The sequence below is a fragment of the Xiphophorus couchianus genome, chromosome 14 (assembly GCF_001444195.1).
Source record: "Xiphophorus couchianus chromosome 14, X_couchianus-1.0, whole genome shotgun sequence".
Taxonomy (NCBI): domain Eukaryota; kingdom Metazoa; phylum Chordata; class Actinopteri; order Cyprinodontiformes; family Poeciliidae; genus Xiphophorus; species Xiphophorus couchianus.
Window position 1 is genome coordinate 4,697,437 of NC_040241.1, and position 27,325 is coordinate 4,724,761.

A 27,325-nucleotide genomic window follows, 5' to 3' on the forward strand; every position below is an offset into this window, starting at 1 on the left:
TCTCTCTGCAGACATTTCTCCTTGTTGTCATAGGTCAGCTGCATCATGTCAGAAGCGTTTACAGCAGGGCTGAGAGTCGCTGGACTGTTAACTGCATCTAGTTCTGCCTTTAACTCTAATGTCTTGTTCATAAAAATCTTCTTGATGGTTCTCTGTGTCTGTAGCTCATTCTTTGTCTCCTCCAGTTCTTTTTGGGTGGTCTCCAGCTTTTGGGTCACATCAAACAACCTCGCTCTCTCCTTCTCCAAAATAGATCCAAGTCTTTGGATCTCTCTGCAGTTCAATGGGAGACGGTCTGTTCTCTACCCAGCCTTGTTCAGTTTTCTCACTGTTGGAGTAATTTTCCCTCGACATGTTTTTACAAAACAATGCTGGTTCAAATCCGTCGTTATCTGAAAACGCTTTGCGTACGTCTGAACTCGTCAGTAGTGCAGGAAGCAATGACAAGAAGGTAGTTCCGGGTGATCCTAGTCCCTTGGCTCTGACACCAAATAATCACATCTAGTTGAAACAAATTGAGGCCATTTTATATGGAAATAGTTGTATTGTCTGTAATGTCAGCATCAATCCATTTGTTTCATAACTGAATCAGAGGATTTTCAGAGAATGGAGACACCAAAGATCTTCATGAATCCCAAGGAACACGGCGGGGAACGGTCAGAGAAAAAGACATAAAAGTTCCAGTTCTAGTTTGTCATAAACCATGTAATTTGTTTTATAGGTATTTTGAACGACTATTCCATGGACTCTAGACAGAAGTTGCTGGTGGATTGGAAATGAATGGGAAAGCTGCAGTTTTTAGTTTTTAATTTTATGAAGAAAAAAGAAAAAAACAATGCAGGAAGATGCCAACGCCCAATGGGCTTATGTAAAGCTTCCACCAAATAATAAGAAAATAATATGTAATAAAATCCACTAATACAGTCCTTCATTTATTGATTATAAATGCATGAAAAAAAAAACGTCTACAAAGTTTGGACGGGAATTTAAATAGCTTGGGAGACTTTAACAGTCCCTAACACAAGTTAGTTTTTGGTGAACATTGTGAAACTTTATTTGATGTTGCTAAAAATTCCAAGTTCACCTCGCTGCAGCAAACAGAAAGGGGCGGGATGGACCACTGTCAGTCTCATACCTTATGACTATTTCATTCCGGAAATGAAGGGGGCGCTAGTGACAATATTTCCTGTACCAACCGTGTTATAATAATTATAATAATAATGTATTTTATTTGACAACGCCTTTCAAAACACCCAAGAACACTTTCAAAATTAAAAATACAAATTAAACAGTAAAGAAATGGCTACAAAACGTGATATGTCACGTGGTATTTCCCTATTTTATTTTTAAATCTTTATTAAATCTTAATTTAAAATTATATTAGTAACAAACAATCTAAAATAAGCAACAATAAGGAATCACTAGAAAATTCCTGAAGAAATTTAACCGTGGCCTGCCAAAGTGTGCCCGTCGGTTTGGACCCAGTGTTCGGATGCTAAAAATTAGCATCAATGCTAAGATTAGCTACTGTGCAAGACAGTGACCTGACCTGAGAGAAAAAGATAATGCAAGGTAATATTATTGCATCACCTATGGCGGTGCAATAGTGGAGGGCAGTGAAGTGCTAATGTTTGTGCTAATGTTAATGTACTGCCTTGCTATGAAAGGCAGCCCACTAACCTAAGAGAGAAAGATAATACAGGCTAAAATTATTGCACCGCCTACGGCCGTGCACTGACCAGAGGGGAGTATTAAGGCTTTTATTTTGGAATTTTAAGTATACTTCATTTTAAATGTCCAAACTAATCCCATGAGTAACAGTGATCGGGTTAAATCGTTTCTATGATGCCCAAAAGAGCAATTACCTGATGTAAAAATTGTCAATGCTTTTATTTTGAAATGTTTAATAAGCTTCATTTTAAATGGCCACACTAATCCCATGTGTAACAATGGTTGGGTAAAATCAATTATAAAATGCCCAAAACACAAGAAGTTCTAAAGGCCAGCTCAGTCCTCCTCTGTAGTAACTGACAGTTCTGCCATGTTGTAGTCCTAACCTTGAGTCATTGTAGTTCTAAAGAGCAGCTCAGCTGTCGCGTGATGAAGCAGACAGGGGGAGACAGAATTCTAATAGTTTGAAGTAGTTCGTTTTTCTGAAAGACCTGAGAGGAATATTCAGGCTTTTATTTTGAAACGTTCAGTAAGCTTCATTTTAAATGTCCAAACTAATCCCATGAGTAACAGCGATTGGGTTAAATCAGTTATATAATGCCCGAAAGAGCAATTACCTGATGTAAAAACTGTCAAGGCTTTTATTTTGACATTTTTATTAAGATTAATTTAAAATTGCCACACTAACCCTGTGTGTACCAATGGTTGGTTAAAATCAGCTATAAAATGCCCAAAACACAAGTAGTTCTAAAGGCAGACTCATTCCTCCTCTGTAGTAACTGACAGTTCTGCCATGTTGTAGTTCTAACCTGCATGTTCTGCCATAGTTAGAACTACAGTGATGCGTTTTTGTAGTCCTAATCAGCTGCACTGCTCTGTCCTGTTCTTTGTTCTGTTGCTATGGTAATGAAGCCTGTCTGTCAGACACTCACAACTGACAGAATTCCATTTCTTTGAGTCAGCCAGTTTGACTGAAAAAAGCAGTCCTAACAACTCCTTCCCGTTCGGGAACCGTGATACGTACTTGAAAACCGTTTGAAGCATCTGAGAGGGCTATTTGTCGTCTCCGATAGTACCACGATTCATATTCTCTACCTCACTCACAGTAATAACAGCGATGAGAGAAAGATGGTGTGCGCTGAGCTCAGAAATGCATGGAAGTCAATCTGTGACTATCCTCAGAGGGATATTGAGGCTTTTATCTTGAAATTTTCAGTAAGCTTCATATAGAATTGTTGTTTGGGTTAAATGAGTTATTTACTGGCAAAACAGCCAGTAGTTCTAAATGGCAGCTCAGCCCTCTGTTTTAATTCAGTGTTAGTTAGAACTAGAGATATGGCGTTTTTGTAGTCCTATCTATTAGCATTAGGTCAAAGGCTAAAGCTAATAGATAGGCACTGTCTGCGCAAGCCAGTGCCTTAACCTGAAATAACAAGATAATGCAGGCTAATATTAGGCCCCAATAAAGAGACGTTCTATTGGGTGTGGAACAATAGGTGCCTGCCATGCAATGCATGGAGGCAGTGACTGACTTGCTTTGCAAGTCAGTGTTTTCAAGAAGGTTAGGGATGCAAATTTTCTAACCTTGAAAAGTTGAAGACTTTAGAAATTTGGAATGAAGATGATGTCATGGAAAAGAGAACTTCCAACTACAAACACTAGTTTGGATTCTTGTTGGAAAGAAAGAAAATGGTTAAAATACCAGTGGAAACCATTTAAAAAAAAAAAAAGTACTTAACAGTTGATTTCTTTTTACATAAAATCATGGTAAGTCTGGCTATTTTTAGACCAGGGGTCACCAACCTTTTTGAGACTGGGAGCTACTTCACAGGTTCAGAGTAACACGAAGGGCTACTTGTTTGATACAGACATACATTTTCTTTACAACAAAAATTCATTTAAGTAAATATGATTACATGCTGCCTGATCATATTAATGTTAGGGACTATGCACAATAGTTATCAGTAAGGACAGCTATGGTTAATTGCTATATTGTGGTCAGACGTTCTTAGTTCAGAGTTTTAAGTTGGTGAGGTGGGGAACGCCGAAGCCTAAATCTTATAGGTCAGTTTTCTTTTTCTGTGAGCTAAAAATGATGACTGGAGTTTGAACCACTTATCAGTCGAACCTCAGGTTCTGCTTGAGCTTTTTACAGTGCGGGTTGTCGGTTTATTAGCTTTTTTGTGATTTTTGCGAACTGAACAGCTGACGGGTCACCTGTGGGCTGACACAAGCAGATGTCGAAAAAAAATGTCTGACAGATTGGAAGGTACAAAACTATCACTGCACCTGACCTGCAGGAGCACAACCACCTCTCCAACGCGCAAAAATCGGCACAAAACTAAACCACTAAAGCAGCGCACCCTTTTTTTTCTTGTTTTTTTACACAAACGATGCTAAATAATAAAGACATTGAAGCGAAGCAGTGAGATCCACGGAAAGAGGAGGATTGGCGGGATCTTATAACTATGGGAGGTTCAAACTCCACTCATCATTTTTAGCTCACAGAAAAAGCAAACTGACCAATAAGATTTAGACTTTGGGTGCCCTTTGACCCCCACAGACTCACACTGATGTGCGCTACATACAAGATGTTTTGGCACAAAAGAACTTTTTCTTCTCCATCATTTTGTTAATAGTAAACAGGGTTGGATAATAGAAATACAATAACTTTTCTTTTTTTTTAATTTAAAGGAAAATCTCTCAGTGCGTCCAGCTGTACAGCTGCTGCTGCAACAATCCAGACTCTAGTCACTTGTGGGCAATTTAGAATCACACAGAAAATCTCCAAAAGGGAATCAAACTCAAAACTCTGAACTAAGAACTTCTGATCACATAATAGCAATTAACCATAGCTGCCATGGTAAATTATTACTGATAACTACTGTCAGTAGTCCCTAACATTAATATGATCAGGCAGCATGTAATCATAAAAAAAAAAAAAAATTCCCTTCTCACCCACCACGGGTGGTTCTTATCCTCTGAGCTCAGGTCCTCTACCAGAGGCCTGGGAGCTTGAGGGTTCTGCGCAGTATCTTGGCTGTGCCAAGGACTGCACATTTTTGGACTGAGATGTCTGATGTTGTTCCTGGGATCTGTTGTAGCCATTGGTCCAGTTTGGGGGTGACTGCCCCGAGGGCCCCGATGACCACAGGCACCACTGTGGTCTTCACCTTCCAGGCCCTCTCCAGTTCCTCCCTGAGGCCCTGGTATTTCTCTAGTTTCTCGTGCTCCTTTTTCCTGATGTTGCAGTCGCTTGGTATTGCTACATCTACCACAACGGCTTTCCTCTGTTGTTTATCCACTACAACAATGTCTGGTTGGTTCGCCATTACCATTTTGTCTGTCTGGATCTGGAAGTCCCACAGGATCTTAGCTCTGGCGTTCTCCGCCACCTTTGGGGGTGATCTCGGGGTTTCCAGTCCATATTCTGCACAGGATATCATATATATATATATATATATATATATATATTGGTCCAGTTTGGGGGTGACTGCCCCGAGGGCCCCGATGACACAGATTCTGCACAGAATATCATATATATAGCCAAGAACATTTATGTCTGTATCAGACAAGTAGCCCCTCGTGTTACTCTGGACCCGTGAAGTAGCTCCCAGTCTCTAAAAGGTTGGTGACCCCTGGTCTAAGGAATCTGGGTGAATGAGAAAGACAACGGTATACTTTAAACTTCTACTTTAATAATTCTGTCTTTTCCACTTTTCCTTCTCTAATGTCTCCTCCCACTTAGTTAATTAAGAAAACAGAGAAATAAATATATGGTAATCTGCTCTAATATTCCCTAAGTAAACATGCTCTGATCTGCATCCAGAAGAGCTTAGAAAATTCTGAATTAACTATTGTTCTATTGTCTTTTCTGCAAAGAAAATATCATAAAGCATAACTTATTTTAAATACTTCATGTGAATAGCTGCACATTTAATATGCATGTCTTAAAAGTCTTACCTGTGACATTTGTAAAGCATTTCTTGAGGAAACAATGATAGTTCCCCTCTCTGCTGTCGCTATCCCCAAACATCCTGGTACCAGCAACCCCCCAAGCTCCCCTCTCTGCTCTTTTTTTCAGTAGTTAAAAAATACAGGGTGACACCCAGTACCTCAGCGTTCCTGAATTATACATGTCAACAAAAACACGCCCAACTCTCTGGAATACATTCGGTTTTGGTGTTTCTTCCTCCTGAATTTGATCAATTTGTGGCTCAATCTTGTTTTTTTCCACCCTGGATTTCATTCTGTCTATCTTGATTTTAAAAGCCACGATCTCCATATTCAATTCGTCGTTCTCCCTAGTAAGCCACAGCAGTTTTTCAGTCTTTTCTTTTAAAGATTTTTCTGCATCAATTTTTGCCGTGGCCCGCTTCCGTTCTAGTTTTATTGTTAATTGTTGCAATAATCCCTTTGCATTTCTTTAATTGTTGTCCTTGCTTCCTCCAATTCCAAATTAATTTTAACAATTTGTTTTTTATAGTACTCATTCGAATTTATGAGTATGTTATTCTCTACATGCCAATTTGTTGGGTCGTCGGTCCTGTTCAGTCTCTCTAGTTTCCTCTTCAGAAGCTGTTCTGTTTTCTGAAGCTGTTCATTTTCCCTTTTCAGCTTCATCTGGTTCTTCTGGAGAATCTCTATCTTTCTTAATATGAAATCTTTCTCCGCCATTGTTTCTTTCTCGTTCGAACCTTAAACTGCAAATGAATTTCTCTGTGGAATCTGGGAATACAAAGACAGTCACCAGTGATGTCACAAACAGGATGTGTGACATCACAGTTCAGCATCATAGCCACAAGAAGTCTGTTGGGTGTGGGGGGAAGGGGGGATGTTTTTTTTAAAAAAAAACAACTTTATTAACACTGTATAACGACAGAGAGAAACATTTGTTCTGCCTCAAGAAAAACAAATACAGATAAACATGCTCAAGAAAAAGAAAAAGCTAAGGGGCTTCGGTTCCCAACTGTACATTCAAAGCAATACAGATTTCAATTGTTTTAATATCTATTTTTTGTCTTTGATAGTCGGGATATAAAACTTAACTTCATGGTAAAATGCAGCAAGGCATGGCTTCCCCTACCTGGAACAATGAATATGATATTTAGCTAGTGACAATAAAGGATTTATCAGAAACTCTGAATTGTTGAGCTTCTAGTGAGGCCAAGTAAGAATCTTCCCATAACAGCATAAATTGTGCTTCTACGTTGTTGTGGATAAAGTCACATGTATTGCTAACTAAGGCTAGGCGCCTGACTACAAATATGGTAATAGGCAGTCAGAAAGGTTCGGCTGAGGAGCCCGAGTGTGAATAAAACACCAAGAGACAGGTAGTAAGTTTAAGTTATTGTATTCAAGCTTACAGTTTTGCATAAATTTATGGACTAGTTTGGCAAACATCTGCCCGGCACGAAGACATGGACAAACAACCGGGGGACACGAGACAGACGGACGATACTGACTAAATAATTGATTGCAATAAGAGTCTGGCTGAAATATTTTTGAAATAATAGAGAAATATGTAATAAAAAAAAAAGAATAACAACCAGACTTAATCATAAAATGATAAATCTACACAGTGGTCAACAAACAACCAAGACAGAAGCTACAAACCCTTAAATCATTGCATTGTTACATATTTTTTGTGGATTCATTCAAACTAAGATATGAAAATACATTCCTCTCATGAGGCGAGATGAGACATGATGGTGTGTTTGGAAGAACAAGGCAGGAAATTAGCTACATTTGGAGGAAATTAGAAATCTGCTCACATGAATAGAATTATGGTTTCACAGATCATACAGTGTGTTTTTCACACAGCCTGTTGTGTGCATGTGTGTGTGTATAAATATAAAGTTAGGTGGAAATTTTGGTATTTAATGACGTGATCAAAACTGCAGAGCATTCTGGGGGATGTAGGCAGAGGAAAGGCTTTAGCCACTCAACCTCTCACAGCTGGCTAAGAAAGGTGGGTGGCATCAAGTAACTTGCTCGCTCTTTGGTTTCCTAGCAACAACCTGCTGAGTAACTTGAGAGCAGCTGGTTCGGGTTTCGGCCCCATCACTCCTTACTGCTTAAAAATACTAAACTACTGAACGGAGTGAAAACTGTGGGTGAAACAGAAAGTTTTAGAGTTTTTATGATATTTAAAATAATAAACAAAAAACCAATAATCATTGATATCAACTGACATGAAACGCTTATATTGTGATATAAGCCATATTGTCCAGACCTAAAAAACAAAACAAAAACATAAATAAAAAAGGAAAGAAGTTGATGGGTATTAAAAGAAAGGAAAGAAGGAAGAAAAAAAGGGAATAACAAACAAGAAAGGCTCTAAGGGTCTAAGCCCTGAAATGACTGTGGTTTGCCCCTTCCCTCTCCACACCTGGAGGTGACCTCAGCCTTCCTGAGCCTCAGCTCCTCCAGATGTTTCTCTAAAAGCTGTGAGGCGTCCAGCGTCTGCTCCAGGTCCAGCAGCAGGTCTCTGTCCCCCAGCAGCCCGCGGCGCAGGTTCAGCCTGCCGTTGGCTCGCTGCAGGCGGTTCCGCTCCAGCCTGGTTTGGGTCAGGACGTTCCTCCTCTCCGCCACCAGGACCTCCACCTCGGCCAGCTGCTGCCGCTTGGCCCGGACCTCCGCCTGGCTCCAGAGCAGCTTCTCCCTGACGTTTGACAGGACCTGACGGGCGCAGCGGGTCAGCGCTGGTTAAGCGGGTAACGCTGCGACACGCTGTCGGACCAGTCAGCTCACCTCCAGGCTGCTGCAGATCCTCCTCTGCAGCTTTCGGGATTCTTCTCTCTCCCTTCCCGCCTCCTCCTTCCTCTCCAGCATGCTGGCCTGCAGCCGCTCCGACCGGACCCGCTGGGGGTCCTGGCCACGGAGCTCCGCCTCCAGCCTCTGGACCCTGGACCTCAGCGAGAAGTGCTTCAGACGCAGCCTGGTCAGCTGGTTCTGCCGGTGCTGCTCCGCCGTCAGCACCGCCTGCACTTCGGACCGGGCCAGGTCCGTCCCCAGGCGGGGGCTCAGCACCGCCAGCGCAGCATCCCGCTTCAGCGCCAGGAACACCTCCCACTCGGCCTCCACCTCAAAATGTCAGACAAGACATTTTTACAAAATCAAACGTTTCCTTGTCGTAAAATCTGTGGTATTTTGCACATGTTTTCCCTCGTGTCCTACTGATTGCATGTTTTCTTGCCTTTGGAAACATGTTTGAAATAAATGAATGAATATTTTCTGGGCACATAGTGACATTTTATAGCACAATCAAATAACTATGTTACCTTCAGTTGTTATAAAAAAAAATGGTGCATATGTCAAATAGGACTTCAAATAAGTTTTACTTCCCAATTTAACGCCTTAAAATTGGGCCGTTTAGCCATCAGTTTTAAAAAAAAAACGTTAACTACATTTTTTTTATACGTTGAATTTGATTTTCATCTGTAGGCCACAATCATTGAAATTACAAAACATAGAGGGTTGAAATATTTCCTTCTATGCGTAATGTATCTATTTAAAACATAATTCATCAAACGAGCGACAGAATATTTTGAACCTCCCCACGAGCCATTTTTTGGAGACGCAGCTAAAAAAAGATGACGTCACATGACTGCTCAGTGTTGCGGTTTGCGCCACTAGATGGCAGCAGATCCTACACATTCAGACGTCAACAAAAAAATTTGGTCCGTTTCTGAACAACACTTGGAAGTCGCGTCTGTTCAAACTCTAGAGTGAGACTCCATCGTGACTGTGAAGCTCATCAGAATACAAGAAGAAAAAAAACCCGGAGATATTCTACAAGAAAAATATTTTTTTTCTGACAAATAAAAATGAGAGTATGGGAACTGATGCTCTCACAAGTATAACATGTGCTAAAAACACTCAGATATATATGTCAGTATGATTATATGGGCTGTTAACTGTATTCTCTTTCTCTCTGTTCTGTCTCCATTTTAAACATTTAGTGGAATACCCTGTTCTTTATGTTCTCTCCTCCTCTTTCTGCTGTCTTTCCTTCTCTCCTCTGTTCTACCTTCTGTTCTCATTTCCTTCCTGCCAGGATCACAAAAAAAAAATCAACACATAACAGCCATATTTAGCTAGTTATATTCATATTCTTATGCAAACTTCACAACAGACAAGAAAAAAAATCATTCTAACTTATTAGACATGCATGTTCAAAACCTTGAACTCGCCTGTGCAATAAAGGCACTTTCTGAACATATTGGCCCATCCGCCACAGGTTCATATCTAAAAGAGCTGCTGGTTTTCATTAAAGTCTTCAGAGCGAGAGCTGCGGGGAAAAGGCGACAATGGCCGCCTTCATAGCTGCCGCCGCCTCCTCTGCCTCTCTGGCAGAGATAAACCTGCACCTGCTCAAGAACCACCGGGCTCTTCTATTCAGAGGGACCCAGAAACGTCAGAAGTTCTGGCGAAGACGTGCAAAAAGTCGTCGTTACTTCAGCGCTAATTGGCGTTCGAGGCCTTTCAGCCCGTCTTTGCCAGGGGTGCCTATAAATGTACATACTTAGACAGCTTCGAGTGCCAAACACCTAAAACACTGAAGATCTCCGTTTCCAGGCGGCAGAGACAATATTCCACAGTAGTAACACGTCCTGGATGGCACCGTCAGTTGTTAGCCAGCACCGGCAGTCCAAAAACAAGAATAAAACAGACATCCAACAGACTTTTAAAAGCGTCTAAGTGAAATGCAAATGACAGAAGAGCACGTCAACTGATAACTAATCAAAAGCAATGGAGGAAAAAAGAATAAAGAAAAATCCTAAGACAGCCAAGAAGTCCGAGACCGTCGCTCTGCCATGTTTAAATAGTATGTTTTGTAATTTCCTGAAATGCACTTTTGCACTACATGTAACAGGATGAACACTTTCCAAAAATGGTACTTTGGTCTCATCAGTTTAGGGAACTTTGTCCAAAAAGTTTTTTTGTTTTGTTTTGTTTTGTTTTGTGGAGGAATGTGACAGCAGCATTCAGTCAGAGGCCTCTTCAGGTTTGTTGAAAAACTGTCTGCTGCCAAAATAATCAGAACAAGAATTCATTTTGCTGTCACTGTGCAAGAAAGCACAACAACAACAAAAAATTTAATTAGGAAATAGTGCAAATAAATACATCTCAACAAATATAAAAAAATATATAATAGAGAAACAGAAACAACCGGGATGTGATAAATAAATAAATGATGTTCAGCATTTGGATGAATTTGCAGTGTTCAAAAAGCTCCTTCCTCTGTGTTTTTTTTTCTGGTCAGCAGTGGTTCTGGCCTATAGAAACGCTCCAATAAATACAATTACTGCCACAGTTTGTTGCTTTTTAATAACTTTTGGCCTACTTTGTGTTGTCAGGCGGATGATTTCTTGACTCCATCTGTCTGTAATCAAACCTGGATGAAAATGAACTTTACTTTCAAGTTGTGGTTAAACAGTGAACTCGTCGATGACTCCCCCCCCCCACACAGACACCAACCTTGCCCAGCTTGTCGCGGGCCTGTGCCCTGAGCTCCTCCGCCTGCCGCCGGGCCGCCAGTGAAGCAGCGCCGAGCTGCTGCTTCAGCTCAGACAGGACCCGGACTGACCGCTCGTACTCCCGTTGCTGCTCCTCCTCCGGCCTGCCTCTCCCCAGCTGGCCCCCATCAATGGCTGTGTTGTGGAAGCATTGCGCCAGTTTCGTCTGCAGCTGCCTGTTTAGTTTGCGGGCCTCGTCTCTCTGTGTGCCCAAGTGTTGGAGGGAGTCTACGCGCTGGACTGTTTTATCGTCTGTGCTTTCAGCGGCAGTAGTAGGACTCTCTGCCTTTGGGGTGTCGAGGTTTAACCCCGAATATCGGCCACTGTCGCCTCTGTCAGTCTCAAAAATAACACTCTGACTGTGTGACACCGCGCGCTCAGAGTTGGTTTTGAGAGCCCGTGCGGGTTCTGGCCCACAGGTGGCTGGTTCTTCAACACAGGGTTCTGTTTTGACGTCCCTGCTGCTAGAAAGTTCTTCGTCGTGATCTGAGAATACTATTTTATCAAACTCCTTCTTCTCCTCGTTCTTTTGCTCCATTTTAAATTCGCCGAAGAATTGTTTCATTTGCCTAAAACTAATAGGCTCCTGCAGTTCCGCAGTCGGCGACGCTTTTCGTTTAGTTCGCGTCGTCCTGGAAACTGAGTCCAGTAGCCAATCGGAGGCGTTCCGGCGCTTTCCCATGAATATTAACAAGGGGAGTGTGCGAGTGGCTCCGAGCTGTGAGGCTCGTTGCGCGCATGCGCCGAGTGGAGCCTCCTACAACAAGAAGCAGTAACCAGGCAAGATGGCGGACCTGGGAAAGAAGTACTGCGTTAACTGCCTCGCAGACGTTACCAACCTGCGGCTCCGCTGCACCGACTGCCCAGATATCGAGCTGTGCCCGGAGTGCTTCTCGGCGGGCGCCGAAATCGGCAACCATCGCAGATGGCACGGCTACCAGCAGGTCGACGGCGGGCTGTTCTCACTGTGGGGTCCAGAGGCAGAGGGAGGATGGACTAGCAGGGAAGAGCAGTCGCTGCTCGATGCCATCGAGCAGTACGGCTTTGGAAACTGGGTACATCACTTTGTTATTGTTTAATAACATAAGTTTGGGTTTTAATAGCATAGAAACGCCACCAGGCAGCAGCTAAAGGCACGAGAGCGACACCGCCGCGGGTTTTAGCGGCGACATATGTCAACTTTTAAGTAAACATAGGCTGTTGTTAAACTTTACGAAACCTTAACAATGTTATAGAGAATTAAAAGAACAGACAGAATTGGAAATACTTCATTGGTAATGTTTTACCTCATTTTAAAAGTTTGCCAGTGTTCAGATTCCGGCCTTTATAGACTTCGGAGACAATCTCACGGTTTTTAGAACAGTTAGATATTTGCTTAGCAAATGAATTATGCTTATTTGACCAATCAGCATTTACAGTTAATTCTCACCATCTTCCCTGTCCCTGCTTTCTAAATACCACCACCATGTTTCAGTAGAAGGATGGTGTGTATACGGTTACATAAACAGTGTCAGTTTTCCTCCCTACATAGTATTGTGAAGCAGGTAGCTTATTAATGTGTAAATATTTTTCTGATTGAATACTGATTTGTCAATTTTAGCCTGATATGATCACATAGAGTCCCACAGTGAGCTGAAGCATGAATTTAAATAGGCTGCTGCTTTGGTCGGATCACTCTGATGTAAAATCTGCATTACTTTAGACAGTCAAACCTGACTTTGATTTCTCTTTATAGATTTTAGATTTCTTATTGTAGTGAGTAGCACTTTCTTTATGCCAAACAAAAACGTGATTGTAATGTGTTTGGCATTTTGACAATCTTACACGGTCATGTATTGGAAGCTGCAAACGATGGAAGCCCAGTTGGATCAGACACTATTACATATTTGTAAGAAAGGGGGAAAAAAAATAGAATAGAAAAGAATACGCTTCACAAATTGGAAGCCGGATTTGATCTATTTAAGTGTAAAATAAATAAGTTCAAGGTGGATCGCTTTGAATAGTTTGGATTTTGAACTAGAAAAAGCGAGCACAGATCTGTCGCCACAGTTTTAAGATGAGAATACATCAGCCGCATGTGATGCACGTGGAAAAACCTGCGCGATTTATTTGAATTATCTTTCCATTTTAATGCCTTGCTGCTGCTGAAGAAACTATTCATGAATCGGGTCTGTTGGTGTGTTTCGCTGAGGCGCAACACACAACCCGATGTGTGTTGGTTGTGGTACATGACCACAGCGACGGCGTTGTTTTTGCTTTTACTGCATTGTTTCTATTCCCGAAATGTCCTATATTGCGTTGGTAAAGAGGGGAAAAAAGCAACATGATTTAGCAAAAATCTTTCAGAATGAATCGTTTAAGGGATATTAAATTATCTAATTAATGCTTTGTTTTGCACTAAGTTTGTGCTGAAATCTCATTTTATTCTTTGATATATTTGACCAACCCAGATGTCTACATTGCTGTGGGCGACGATAAAATGAATGATAATTCTGAATCCAGAATGATCATTTATGAGATGCAGCTAGTTCAGCTATATCTATAGATCCCATAAATGATTGATTTTTTAAAAATTTATGTATTAAATTTCTTAATCTGGGACCTGAGTCTGGATTTTCGTACCACAAACAAGCAAAGGTGGGGTGAAAAAATCCTTGGAATATATCTGACAATAATAACTATTTATTACTTATTTTTTAGGTAACTGTATGAAAGTGACTGTCAACACAAATACTGCTCTGGAATAACATATATATATATATATATATATATATATATATATATATATATATATATATATATATATATATATATATATATATATAAAACATATACAAATAATGGAGAAACAATCCCGACAATACAGTGTTTTTTTTTTAACATCAATAATTGGAATTTATTGCGACAATAAATCAAATCTATCATAATTAGAAATGTATCACAATAAATGATAAACACTATGATGCAATAAATGTGCACCCCTATTCTGCAGCCTGTCATTATTTAGATCATCTTAATAACTTTGACCAAAAACACTAAAGAATCAATACATGTTTTAAAATGTAAAAGTAATTCAAGAAAATGCCATATTTAGCAGCTTTTAAATGTTTTCAAGCAGTATATTCATCAAATTTCCCAAAATAAACACCGCAGGTGTAAATAATCTTTTTTTATGAAGTATTTTTTGTCAATTGGTTGTAAACAATGTCCTAAAAGAATGCATATTTTTCACCTAGCCAAATATACAACCCAATATTACAATTTGTATTATATCAACGGATATATGAATATTTCCGTTGATGTTTTTTGTTTTTTATGTGTGTGTGTTTACACAAATGTGCATCTCTCTCCTGAAGGAGGACATGGCCGCACACGTCGGACCATCCCGAACGCCGCAGGAAGTCATGGAGCATTACGTCACCATGTACATTCACGGTAACCTCGGTAAAGCCTGCATCCCCGACAGTATTCCCAACAGAGTAACTGACCACACTTGCCCAAGCGGGGGTCCCCTATCACCCAGCCTCACCACCCCGTTGCCCCCGTTGGACATAAGCCTGGCCGAGCAGCAGCAGCTCGGCTACATGCCTCTGCGCGACGACTACGAAATCGAGTACGACCAGGACGCGGAGAAGCTCATCAGCGGGCTGTCGGTGAACTACGACGACGAGGACGTGGAGATCGAACTAAAACGTGCCCACGTAGACATGTACGTGCGCAAGCTGAGGGAGAGACAGCGGCGCAAGAATATTGCCCGTGACTACAACTTGGTACCTGGGTTTCTTGGCAGAGACAAGAAAGACAAAGAGAAAGAGAAGCCCGGAGGGTTGCAGGTCATAGGCGGTTCTGTCCCTACGGGTGGATCGGGAGCGTGCAGCACCGCAGTCGGACCAGCCTCCACCACGACGACGGGGTCCGTCCCCATCCCGAGCACACCCAAAAGAAAGATCACCAAGGAGGAGAAAGAGCAGCGAGTGAGGCTACGGGCGCTCTGCCAGTTCATGGCCCATCGGGAGTTTGAGGAGTTCTTTGAGAATATGCACAAGGAACGGGTGCTGAGGGCCAAGGTGCGCGAGTTGCAGCGCTACCGCCGCAACGGCATCGCGCGCCTGGAGGAGTCCGCCGAGTACGAAGCCGCCCGTCACAAACGGGAGAAGCGCAAGGAAAACAAAAACGTGGTGGCCTCCAAACGCGGCGGGTCGGGAGGGGCCGGGCTCGGCTCTGGGTTGGGACTTGGCGGCGGAGGCGGCGTCACGGTGGGGCTCGGGGTTGGAGGTGGGATCAAGGAAGAGAGCAAAGACGGTGAGTTTGCCACCATCGAGAACTTGACGGGGTTTGAGTTGCTGTCGGATCGGGAGAAGGTGCTGTGCAACTCCCTCAACCTGAGCCCAACACGCTACCTGACTGTCAAAACCATCATCATCAAAGACCACCTGCAGAAAAGGCAGGGCATCCCGGCAAAAAGCCGACTGCCCGGCTACCTGGACAAGGTTCTCAAGAAGCGCATTCTCACCTTCCTCACAGAGAGTGGCTGGATATCCAGAGACGCCTCGTAGCGATCCGTCTGCGGTCGGTAATCACAAGCCAATGATGGCCGGTAGCCGACTAGCTTCACGCTCTGGAGGCTGGATGGAACTACTGCCTCTCACCGACTGCTTTTTCTAGTCCTTCTTTTTTTCACCTTGCGAAAAATATAGTTTTTATAGTTATTATTCCCCTGGAATAATAACTATATTTTCATACAAGTTCTAGGAACAAAAGTTTAAAAAAAAAAAGATACGGGGCTCAAGGATGTCCAGCACCTTTTGAGTTTACCATTGTGTGTTTCTTGATCTACAATTCTTGATGAATAAATTATGGTATTTTGCATTTTGGGATTTATTTATCTCAAGCGTCACTCCTAAGCATCATTGTAAAGATGAAAGAACGAACGAGTAAAACCTATTTCATACAGAAAAATAAGGGGGTTCCACTCAAATGATGTTTGAAACCACGTGTTTGCTGAGGAGCCTTTCTGATGACCGTTTTGTTTTCACTCTATATTTGAACCGATTCACGGAATTCCTTTCAGTTTCATGCACTGGTACCGTCACATTGTTTTGTCAATGCTACATTAGCACTGAAGGGGTAATGAATGGTCAGTAGACTAAAGAAAAATGTATTGCTAGCACCAAAAGAGAAGCTTAAAGTTGAGTGTTGTCCAATAGTGGACACTGCCAATGTTCATTGAAGTTCCAGCTGAATTAATAACCGGCAGATTCAAAGTATTTTGATAAGAATAGTGTGTTAAAAATGGGGAAAAAGTAGGATGTCGTGTTTAATTCAAACCCGCCGACGTCTGGTTGGCGAATTTTATTTGCCTTTGTCAAGAGTGGACAGTTTGTGATTAAAGCTGTTACAAACGCTAAAAGGTTCCCCAGAAATTTGACAGTTCCCACGCTACCATTAGGGTTGTTAAAATACAAAAGTGCCTAAACCTAGGTCAGAGAAGAGCATTGCCTTGATTCCGGTGAGCGGTTCGTGACTGGTTCGTTACGCTAGTTTATGGTCTAGCATGTTCCCAGAAACATTTCCACCGCCAACTGGAGTCTAACTAGGGGTTTACCCCAGACATCTAGCGTTGCGACATACTAATGTGACGACCGACTTGACGGTATTAGTATGTACCGTCCTTGACGCAAGCGATAATTTCTTATTTCCCCCAATGAGTAGAATGTGTTGTGTGACAGTAATGGCTCCACCCTAACCATACCATGTCATTCTCCTGTTGTCCTCCAACCGAACGGTGCCCAGGAACGGTCTGGTTCGGGTCGGTTGTATGAGTCTTTTTTTTTTTACTATGGGAACAACGTAGTGAACCGACCCATGCCATACCGCTTAATCGAAGTGAGGCATAAGTGTAAGCTCATTTTATGACCTGCTAAATTTTCTGTAGCAGTTTCACCAGAGTGTTATTGATCTTGGTTTTAGAAAGACGGAAGCTAAAAGACTTGTTGGCCTCCTGATAACGACATGTAAAAGTCCTGCAGCATCACAGAGCCAAACGTACTGGTATCCCTGCTGTCAATACTTTATACTGACCCCCTGTTCCCAGCAGGACAGAGCTTTATGTCCTAAGACAACTCACAAGGATGGAGAAGAGACAGAGAGGGATCTTTGACTAGATCAGCTATTCCCTAGTTCTTCAACAGGTTTAGGGTCTTGAAACGGCCAACAAAGCCGTTTAAGTTTCTAGGCTTTTTGGTTGTCGGTGTGAGGTTAAACGTCACACCTTCTCATTTTACTGGCAACATTTTATCTAAAGTTGCCCGGTATTCCATGAGGCAACCCTTTTCTGACAAGGTTCCCGGATCTTTGGAAGGCCCACAGAACCGCAACCGTCCCTCGTTTCCTGCCAAAGCCGCCCAGAGTTTTTAATATGTCAAAAAAAAGCTCAGAGTCTCGTCTGACCAAAGCACACAATTTCAGCAAACTCCCCAAGTTTACGTTTGTGATAGTAGGACAGAAGAAAGGTTTTTTTGTTTTGTTTTCTGGTAGTAGCCGGTTGCCATGGGGACTTTCTCCACTGAATAAATCATCTTAAGTTGTTTTTTTTTGTGTACTTATACTTACCCTGAGGGGTATTTATCTGTACTAGGAGTAATTGGTTAATTTAGCTCTAAAACCTTTCTTGAAATGCATTACATCTTAGATATTCTTCCTACTACAGCCTACTATAAGTGTATTAAAATAAATAATGTACTAGTTCTCTAAACCCTGAGAAAGATCCTCTGCTTCTCAGGTTGCGCATCAAAACCATGTGCTCCTTTCTCCCAAAGTCTCTCATTCTGAGGTCAGAACCTGAACAGCATTACCAGACACTTTCTTACCACATCGCTGCTCTTATGTTGGTTTTTCTGGTTTGTTTAATTCAGCTTTAAAGCTAAAGTGACTCCGTCTTACTTGGATGTGTTTCTTGGATCATCCAGCAGTTGTTAAAAAGAAAAAGAAGAAAATATGAGTTGAACATCCGTTTGCATTTGTTGTTGATGTTTGGCGTGGCAAAGGAGGGTTGGGGATTATTTGTCATTGTCGTTTTTGGAGCATGTCCCCCCGGCTGTAATGAGGCTGTAGAAGTTCTTGTGATGCAACAATCAATGTATCCAAGTAGTGAATGTATTTCTGTCGAAAGGACATGGGAAGTGTTCAAAAAAAGATCCCAACCATACGGGAGTTTTATACTCCCGTATGGGCAAGTTTGACAATTGAAGTCTTCAGATGTGCTGACGCGTATCATTCACACAGGCTAATGGTTGTGGGACTTTTATCTTCTCCAGATATACACTGAGTCTAGTGAGACGTTCTGTTCTCATTTATATGTGTCCAGAAACGGTGTTGGACTTACAAAGAAACACTGGTTGGAGGTTGAAAAATCGAAATATAGCATAAATGTTTTACGTTTTGAACACTCTGTGGAGGCGTTTGTTTCCAGTTGATGCCTGAAAGCTTGAAATTGAAGCTGTTTGATTTGATTTTTAGATTTTTTTATTTCAGCATTCAGTCAGGACTTTTTAGAAAAGTCCTAAAAAGAGGGCGTCTATGCTTACTTATGTGAACCAAATGTAAATAATTTGTAAGATAAGAAATGTGTAATGTACAGTATTTTGTGTTGTGCAAATTTTTATAAGTTTTGTATTAAAAACAGATTTTTGACAAAAAGAATGCTTTTCTTTCTTCTTGTTCCATCTACTGGTCTCGCATTGCAGAGCCGTTTTACTTCTCCGGTGCTAATGAATTTGATATTTGGAAATATTTTCTCGTCTCCTTTCATGGAGTAAATCGAATGTTGACGCTGTTGAAGCACACAGAGAGAAGGGTTAAGCGGGAAGTGGATGAGATCTGCATGTCGATGAGGTTCCTTTGGTCACAATGTTTTCCTTCACAAAGAAAGAAATCGGATCCAGATTCCGTGGGTTCCACCTGGTGGCAGAAAGAGGAAGTGACGGAAGACGTTCATACCTCGACTTCCAAAACATTTATTACTTCTGACTCAAATGTACCATAAAAATCCACTCTGGTTTGCTTACAGCTATTTAAATGTGCACACGACGTTCTTTCTGGGCATGTCAGCTGCATTGCTGGAGGAGGAAAAGAACACCACGCGCACAGTGAAGAATGGTGGCGCCGTTCCTCCGGCCCTGGAAAACTGTGACTTGTGGAGAACAAGACGGATTCAATCAAGTGTCAGGAAAGCCTGGGAGACACTGTAATGGCAGCTGTGAGGAAGATGAAGTTGGGGTGTGTTTGAAATTCCAAAGAGGACAATAATGTAAAGCGCATCTCAATGTCCACTGAGGCTTGATTTCAGAAGTCCTAAACGATTCTGCAGTTTCCATCGTAGCCGTTGTTTTCTTGGGATTCTGTTGTGGTGTGGCATGCGGACCACTCACAGACCATTCTCATGCGCAAGTACTTCATAATTAGTCCTCTTGCCTCGTGATTGAGTCGGTCTGATTTCCGACTGAGACGTTGATCTCGGTAAACGTGGTAAATTGTTAATCAAGCTTATTTTATTGTTTATTGCCAATGGATGCCAGCTTGTGCAGTTTGCCAGTGGACCCAGTTTGCGTTGGGGGTCAGCTCCACGTAGGTGCAGCCACGAGAAACAGCAAAAGGTTCCACGGTTAAAACGTTTAAAAAGTATATTAAAAAGTGCCGCTCTGCAGTCCAGAACAAGATTTAAGAGTTTGACAGTAAAATTTTATTATATTATTTTACTAAGGCATGTGGCATGAAGCCATGGGTTTTACAGATGGGTGAACAGCTAATGCGGACTATAAAATATTTTCCAGCAGCATAAGTCATGGTGGTTTTTGAATGTGTAGAATTCAAAAACAAACTTCCAGAAAACGGCAAAACAGTCAAAACACTGACTTTCTTTTAATCAAGGCTAAGAAGCCACCTGTTTGGAGCTGGTTTGAATTCACAATAACTTGAATATTTATCAGCATACTTGATCAATGATATTTGTGTGTTTATATAGCAATTTGGATGAGAGCATTTGACATAATGTAATGTTTCATAATTGGTTACTGTACTGCTTTTATGGTATAAAGCAGTTTGAAGTGCTTTGTTGCTTACATGTTCTATTTAAATACACTTGACTTAAAGTATCAAAATACTTAATAAAGTTGCAGTGCATGAGAACGTATGCAGTTAGTTATTTTATTTTATTTATTTTTTTGCTAGGCTAAACTAACCGTGTCCTTTCCTTCTGATTTGTATTGTATATGTCCTGCTCCACCCAGACAAATAGTTTTATTGGTAGCAAATAAAACAGGTTCAAAAGCAGAGTTCTTTTTGGGCTTGGCATGATTATGCCTCCATAGCTCTGTATGGCTCAGAGTTGAGTCAGGCGTACAAAAGCCACACGGAGGGCAGAGCCTGACCGACTGACCAGGAACAAGAAGCTCTCCCAATGGAGACTTGATCTAGTTGCATTGTTTTTATTTACCAAAACATTCAATCTTTCAAACTTTGAACATTTTCTTTAATGATGCTGATATGGTTTAAATACTGATGCTAGCCATATATATAAAAAAAACTTCACACATGTTACTTTAAACCAGTACAGACATATTGGTGAAGGTTAGATCATTCCTACATGCTGATATTCAGTAGTGGGCACCGCTAACTAAAGCACTAATTATAAACATTAGCTTTGCTTTGCTAATGTGCTACATCAACATGTTATTTAGCAGAAGCTAATGCTACTGCGCTAATTTCAATTCAAATATCTGCCCCTGAAGGATAACCAACCTTCAGACGCCAATTTAATTTTGATGTAATTTTCTATAACGCTCCAGATGTTGTATTTATTTTTATATGTTGTTCTGTAATGTGCTATATTTTGTTCCTGTGTTTGCTTGAAATAATGTTATTGAGGATTTTAAAAAACTAGGTGAGCTGAGGAAACGGAATTACTGCGTAAACAGTTTTTACTCACTTCAAAATAAGAGCATGGATATAATTGTCTAACTACTTGAATTTTTTTTATCAGTAAATAGCCAAAACTTCAGAGATTTTGAACTTTTATCTGAAAGTTTGCCCACAGCATTTTAGAAGTTATCCAGAGAAATTGAGCTAAGGGAACTAAGTGCGCTAAACAGTTTTCAAAGTTAGCAAAAGTGCTAATTGAGAAGTAGATCCGGTATTAACACAGTAGAGGAAGTGTGCCCACCACTGCAGGTATACATCAATAGTATTATTATTATGAAATGAGCCACATTACATCACTGCCTGAGGCTGGTTTATTAAGTTAAGATGACAAAAGTTTAGATTTTACTGAAACTGCACAGGGATCTATCACCTGTTTCTATCACATCTCTTTAACTTTTATTTTGAGGATGCAGTTCAAACTCCAAACAGTAAAAACAGAAGTCTGGAATGACACCGGCAGCAGAATGGGTTCTACCCCTCATGTATGAACTCAGACCCAACATGCTGTTATTTAAAACGTCTGGTTTAATGATGCTGGCCTGCTCCACACTGTGAAAGCTTCTTGTAACTCTTTGTTTCTAACAGAGCGCAAACCACAATGATGATGACAACGTATTTACTGTACAGGCCCGTCTACTGGCAGAAGAAGTTTAAAACTGCTGGACGCTGTCCCCAGAGTTTGTGTTGCTGGTCCAGTCTCAGAGTGAGGACAGTTTGTGAGGGAAATGACCGCGTTGCGTTGGGCGGTCCGCCGAGTCCGTCGTCTTCCACTGTTAACGCTGAACCCACTTTGTTACGCCATTAGCCAATCAGTCCTAGGAAGCCTTGGCCACGCCCACCAACGCCGGCCTCAGGGTTCGACCGTGCAGCTTATAGCCCACTTTGGTCACCACGGCAACGGTCCCGGGCTCCTTGCCCTCTATGGGGGCGTGGAAGAGCGCCTCGTGCTCGTAAGGGTCGAACTTCTGGCCCCCAGGGTTGAGCTTGAGCAGGCCGTGCTTGGTGAAGACCTTCTGGATCTGGACCTCGGTCATCACAAGGCCGTCATACAGGTTCTTCAGGTGAGGGTTCTGACTTGTCACCTCCTCTTTAGGGACGCTCTCCATGGCCTTCTCCAGGATGTCGGCCACCTCCAGGAGGTCCTTACAGAAGCCCTGAATGCCTGGAGAGAATGGAGGAGGTTTGAGCAGCTCGTGGCTTTAAAATATTACTATTTACTCTTTTAAAAGCTTGAATTATAGAAACCTGACCACGTATTGGACAATGACAGGCCCTTAAGTGTAATATTAGAACTATGCAACACATTCTAAACCAATCTGGCCACTTCAAAAACAACAAAAGAGCTTTTGTTGCTCATTTGTGACATCTAGTGGTTCATATTGGCAACTGCAAAAATATGTCTGTTTTATCCCAGGGGTTCCCAAACATTTGCAAGATCCCCTGACCCCATTTCCAAAGCAACAGAAAAACCTACAAAATATGTAAAGAAACATCACTTTTTAGAATATTTTTATTCAGTATTCCATAATTATTACATTTATCTAGCATAAATGCTGCCTCATACAGTCTGATTTTAAATGGCGGAAAATTTTATTATCAAATAAAATTTTTCATCACCATCCCCTCTTTTGATTATAATAAAATATGTAATGTTATATTAATCACATTAAGTGTGATTTTATTCCAGTAGGTTTTTTTTTTTGCTGCTTGTCGGTTCCTTTGGTCCTTTTTCTCGTCAACTTTTTAATTTCTTGACAGCTTGAAGAGCAAAGCAGTTTGATGAATTTGACTGGCAACCAGAAAACATTTAAATAATATTCTTTTTTTTTTTTTTAATTAATACAAGTTTGATGAAAAATGTTGTATTAAAAAGTGTATGAGATTAAATTTTTTTTTTTTTTTTGTTTTTGAATGTTTTTTCTAATCTCTCCAGCATTCTGAGGCTCCTACAGCGCCCTCTGGAGGCCCCTCTGGAGGTTTATGCAACACAGCATAAACCAGTGTCTTTCAAACAGCTTTGTTCTAAAAATTGAGAGGTTTTTACCGTACAACTTAGCATCCTCCACCATCCGTTGACTCCTGGTCCTCAGGTTTTCTGTATCTGCTAGAGCTCTCTTATACTTTTCCTGCAAATGACGCAGAGGAGACAAAGAACAATTGGCTACAGGGGCATAAATTCCTACCAAAAACAAATAAGCAAAAAACAGCTCTAAAATTTTTAGATAAAAAAAACAAAACTTGGATATTCTCTGCTATCAAAAAGAAAAAGAAATTCCATGATTGAAGGAATAAATTTATAACATTAAAGCTATAACATTTTCTAACAATGTATTTTCAGCAATTTTTAAGAAAGAAAATTAGAAATGTTGCCACCAAAAGTGACAGAAGATAGTAAATTTAGGTGAAGCGCATCTGGATGTTCTTGTGTATCATAATGACATCTGCCATGCATTCTAGTGGTAATATCGGTAATATTACCACTGGGAAATTACAGATTACAAATTGTAATTTCTTTTCTCGCAAGTTTGCAACTTCTTGACATCTGAGAACCCCGATAGTTTTCTTAGAAATGTGAAAAATTAATCTAGATATTTGGCAGAAAATCATAAAATTTTTTCCCCCCCGTCTATTATCTACAGTGGTCCCAATTAGTCATAACTCACTGCAGATAACCAAAAATAGGCAAAGTTTTCTTAAACTTTGCAATAGAACGTGTTAATGTTTGAATAAACAAAAAAGGTAAGAAGTGGCCAATAACCCATTTACCTTGTCAATATGTCACGGCAAATAACATATTTGCACTGTTTCGGCTCTGGTGGTTTTTATTTGACAGTAGCTGCTTTTCACTGGTCATAAAATAACCCAAATCAGTTACAAAAAGCCCCTCAACGAAAACGTGCAAATTTCAAGAAAAAACAAAAAAACGTTGTTCTTTTTAAATTATTTTTAATTGCACCTGAATCAGATGGTTTTTTGACTGAATCAAAATGAGAACAACCAGCTGCTACTACTGGCGGAAAAGAGGAAGACTACGACAGGAAGTGGAATGAGGATGATAGCAAGGCATGGTTTTATTACTGAACAAACATGTTCGAGCCTTTTTTTAAATTTTTGTTTCTTATTTAATGGACATGTGAGTGTGTGTGTGCATGGTTGTTTGTCCTGTATGTCTCTGTGTTGCCCTGCGACGGACTGGCGACCTGTCCGGGGTGTACCCCGCCTCTCGCCCGGAACGTAGCTGGAGATGGGCACCAGCAACCCTCCCGACCCCATTAGGGACAAGGGTGAACAGAAAATGGATGGATGGATGGATTTAATGGACATACCGCAAATACAAAATGGTGCTTTTTGTTCGACATTCGCAAAAACATCGACAAGGTTTTGCGTAAATTTGTAATGGAAACGGAGCTGGCAAAGAAGCTGAGCTCGAGACTGCAGCCTCTGTACGCCTGCTCTAACCACCGCAACGCCTCATATGCGTTTTAATCATATGCCCATCAGGACAAACACACAGGTAGATGAACATGCTGGCTCTTACTGTCATCTCCTTCAGCTGCTCCTCCAGCTGGACCTTCTCCTCGGTAAGAACCTTCTCTGCTGGGCTCTGCTCCGTCTTCTCGGCCTCCTCCTCCGAGCCGGGGCCATTATTCTGCTGGGTGGCAGTGCACAGCAACCGCACAGGTGCTCTGCAATGGAAGACACAACAATTACGTCACTTATCTTTTGATTCCATCAAGGCAGCTTAATACAGACTAAACACACCGACAAATCAGTTACGCAAGTAACCTAGCCGCCTCGGCACTTGTAGACAAGGACTGGATCACTCGTCAATTTATGTCATCATCTCTCAACAGCCAATCAGATTGCGTCGTGATATGACGCCCAGCTTCATTCATAAAGTCCTAACTGGCTGTAAAGAGAAGGCAGCGTGAAACCGAATTACAAACACGCCATGTAAAGCTAACAAAAGCAGAAGCTCCATGATGGAGTGTGTCCCAGACACACTTTAAATAGCTACACCTCAGGAAGTTACATTATGACATTATGACATCACCATTCCCCTTCGCCAACAATGTCAGTGATAATACGGCAGACTTTAAAGTGGCAGCATGTCCGCCAATACAGCAAAAATAAATATCTCCTGTGTTAGTTATTACTCCTGTAAAGGTCAAGAGTGAAGTCTGAAGAAGGCAGGGAAAGCTAACCGTGCTAACCGGTTCCCACCATGAGCTGGGAGTTACTACCAGCGGCTGAACTCCGGGTCAGAGCGAGCCCTGCGGTTCTTCCCGAGTCTCAGCTAAACAATAAAAACGCAGCTCACCTCTTCAGCGCAGGGGACGCTAACACGGAGTAGCTCTGCCTCACAGCTCGGACACACCAGCTCGCCATTTTCCAAATGCACAGAAACACACGCTGAAGACTTGCGTAAGCTTGATTCCGACACCATGATGGCTCGAACCAATCAAATTCGAGTACGAAGTGGGACTCGCTGTCAGTTGACCAATGGGAAGTAGGTAAGATTTTGACGTCTTAGTTAAGTGTGGTTGAGTTTGAGTCAAAGGTGAATGCTGCACATGTGACCAAGGACAGATTTGTGAAGTCTTATAAATTATTAAATAGTATTAATTTGTATTTTATAAAATTATAATTAGATTTTCCACTTCAGTCGAGCCTTCTTTGGTATGCGTGATGACGCCAGCTGGGAAAATAAAAAAAATAAAAAAATATATATATATAGTTTTGAGGGCCATTTTCTGTTGGAAACATTGCATCATAATGGTGCAGAAGTGTTAAAGTTTTTTTTTTAACCTAAACATAATTTATTTTATAGTAATCCTTTACAATAATCTTCATCTTTAAACACGGCTATCAATAATTAACTTCAGTTCTCTCACCATTCATGTGTTTGTGTGTCAAAATAAGAATAAAGAAATATCAGGTATAACTTTGCTCATAAAGATGTTGTATTGTTTCAACAACAGAACAATTAATTGTTTCTTTGTGTTACACCATTGGCGATTACAATATGCAACGGATTTGAACTGAACTTCTTTTTTTTTATTTTAACAACAACTGTTATGGCCCGGCTCAGGTGGCCGCAACAAAAAATAGGGAGGACACGACAACCAGAAAAATTGTTCAGCCCTTCAGAGGCATTTATTAAAAGTTACTGTCTAGGGAATAATGAGCAGCAGCCCAAGATGTGCTTCCAGGGTGTGCTCCCTCAGCCTGGTCCTCCCCCAGCCATGGACCCGGTTGGCCCCCCACAGGTTTCTGCTCCCAACTCCCACAATGTGTCAAGCGATCTGCCGGCGCCACCTCTGGATCTTCTCTTGGCCTGGTTCTTTCCGTCTGCGCCTGGCTCTTCTCATGAGTGGAACGCGCTCCTTAAATACAATCCAGGTGGCCACGTAACTCAAACTCAACTCTCCCACAATTGAGGACCTTAATTGACAAACAACTTTCCACATTGCCACACAGCAGGGCCGTGTGGCAATGTGATATTTAGAGTTTCTCTCCATCCAATCTGAATCTAGAAAGAAAAAACTTGATCTAAATGTGTAGAACGTCAAAAACAAATACCTCAAAAGCATTCATAAACGCAGCAAAGTGGTGCCTGTAAAAAGTATTAACTCGGGTAAGGCTGAATACACACTATTTTTTCCCTTTTTAGAAAAAAAACGTGTAATATTCTTACTCGTTTTTTTATCGTGATAAAATGCCAAGTTTGTGAACGATTTTTGAAAAATGTAACGGTGTGAAAACTTTTGTAAATGAGTTCTATTTCAAGCTACATCTATATTTATATATTTACGCTCGGTTCTTTTCTCCCGTGACTGTGTCTGATGTCTTGGAGACTTTGAGAGATATAATACCAGTTCTCACCTTTTCATACTTTTTGTTTTGTTTGCCGATTTATATTCAACTCATGCACCAGGCTCAAGGCAATTCTCAGTGCTGCATTGGAAAAACTTCCTGCTGAGAGCTGTACATGCTAATAAATGAAAAATATATACATAACAACGAAAGTGATGTCATAGGACCTTCCGCAGAGAAAGACAGCTTTTGTTTTGTTTCCTTTCTTGATATGAAATTGGTTTATGAATGGTCAATCTTTGGAGTATTGTAAAGTTTAACATCTCCTCTTGGTGTGT

At 41.2% G+C, this 27,325-nt stretch overlaps 3 protein-coding genes across 3 annotated transcripts; 1 reads left to right on the forward strand and 2 right to left on the reverse strand.

Annotated features, from left to right (window-relative positions):
- Positions 1-7,007: 7,007 nt before the first annotated feature.
- Positions 7,008-11,900, reverse strand: cfap184 (cilia and flagella associated protein 184). Its single transcript, XM_028038410.1, has 3 exons — positions 11,155-11,900; positions 8,425-8,757; positions 7,008-8,352 (listed from the first exon to the last, which is right to left on the reverse strand). Exons 1-3 carry the CDS (start codon positions 11,872-11,874, stop codon positions 8,011-8,013), a joined length of 1,395 nt encoding a protein of 464 aa, XP_027894211.1. The 5' UTR covers positions 11,875-11,900; the 3' UTR covers positions 7,008-8,010.
- A 50-nt stretch (positions 11,901-11,950) lies between these two features.
- Positions 11,951-18,893, forward strand: tada2b (transcriptional adaptor 2B). The gene is made up of 2 exons (XM_028038409.1): positions 11,951-12,247; positions 14,549-18,893. Exons 1-2 carry the CDS (start codon positions 11,978-11,980, stop codon positions 15,746-15,748), a joined length of 1,470 nt encoding a protein of 489 aa, XP_027894210.1. The 5' UTR covers positions 11,951-11,977; the 3' UTR covers positions 15,749-18,893.
- Positions 18,894-21,463: 2,570 nt separating this feature from the next.
- Positions 21,464-25,638, reverse strand: grpel1 (GrpE-like 1, mitochondrial). Its single transcript, XM_028038411.1, has 4 exons — positions 25,492-25,638; positions 24,709-24,856; positions 23,215-23,296; positions 21,464-22,332 (listed from the first exon to the last, which is right to left on the reverse strand). Exons 1-4 carry the CDS (start codon positions 25,557-25,559, stop codon positions 21,986-21,988), a joined length of 645 nt encoding a protein of 214 aa, XP_027894212.1. The 5' UTR covers positions 25,560-25,638; the 3' UTR covers positions 21,464-21,985.
- Positions 25,639-27,325: the final 1,687 nt, after the last annotated feature.

Excerpts from the sequence above, each read along its gene's own strand:
- tada2b (XM_028038409.1), top strand. The coding sequence starts at position 11,978 with ATGGCGGACCTGGGAAAGAAGTACTGCGTTAACTGCCTCGCAGACGTT. Across the intron at positions 12,248-14,548 it reads AGTACGGCTTTGGAAACTGG|GAGGACATGGCCGCACACGT; the intron begins GTACATCACTTT and ends TCTCTCCTGAAG.
- cfap184 (XM_028038410.1), bottom strand. The coding sequence starts at position 11,874 with ATGGGAAAGCGCCGGAACGCCTCCGATTGGCTACTGGACTCAGTTTCC. Across the intron at positions 8,758-11,154 it reads CCCGCGACAAGCTGGGCAAG|GTGGAGGCCGAGTGGGAGGT; the intron begins GTTGGTGTCTGT and ends TGACATTTTGAG. Across the intron at positions 8,353-8,424 it reads GGATCTGCAGCAGCCTGGAG|GTCCTGTCAAACGTCAGGGA; the intron begins GTGAGCTGACTG and ends TGCGCCCGTCAG.
- grpel1 (XM_028038411.1), bottom strand. The coding sequence starts at position 25,559 with ATGGCGAGCTGGTGTGTCCGAGCTGTGAGGCAGAGCTACTCCGTGTTA. Across the intron at positions 23,297-24,708 it reads AGCAGCTGAAGGAGATGACA|GAAAAGTATAAGAGAGCTCT; the intron begins GTAAGAGCCAGC and ends CGTCATTTGCAG. Across the intron at positions 22,333-23,214 it reads GGAGGATGCTAAGTTGTACG|GCATTCAGGGCTTCTGTAAG; the intron begins GTAAAAACCTCT and ends CATTCTCTCCAG.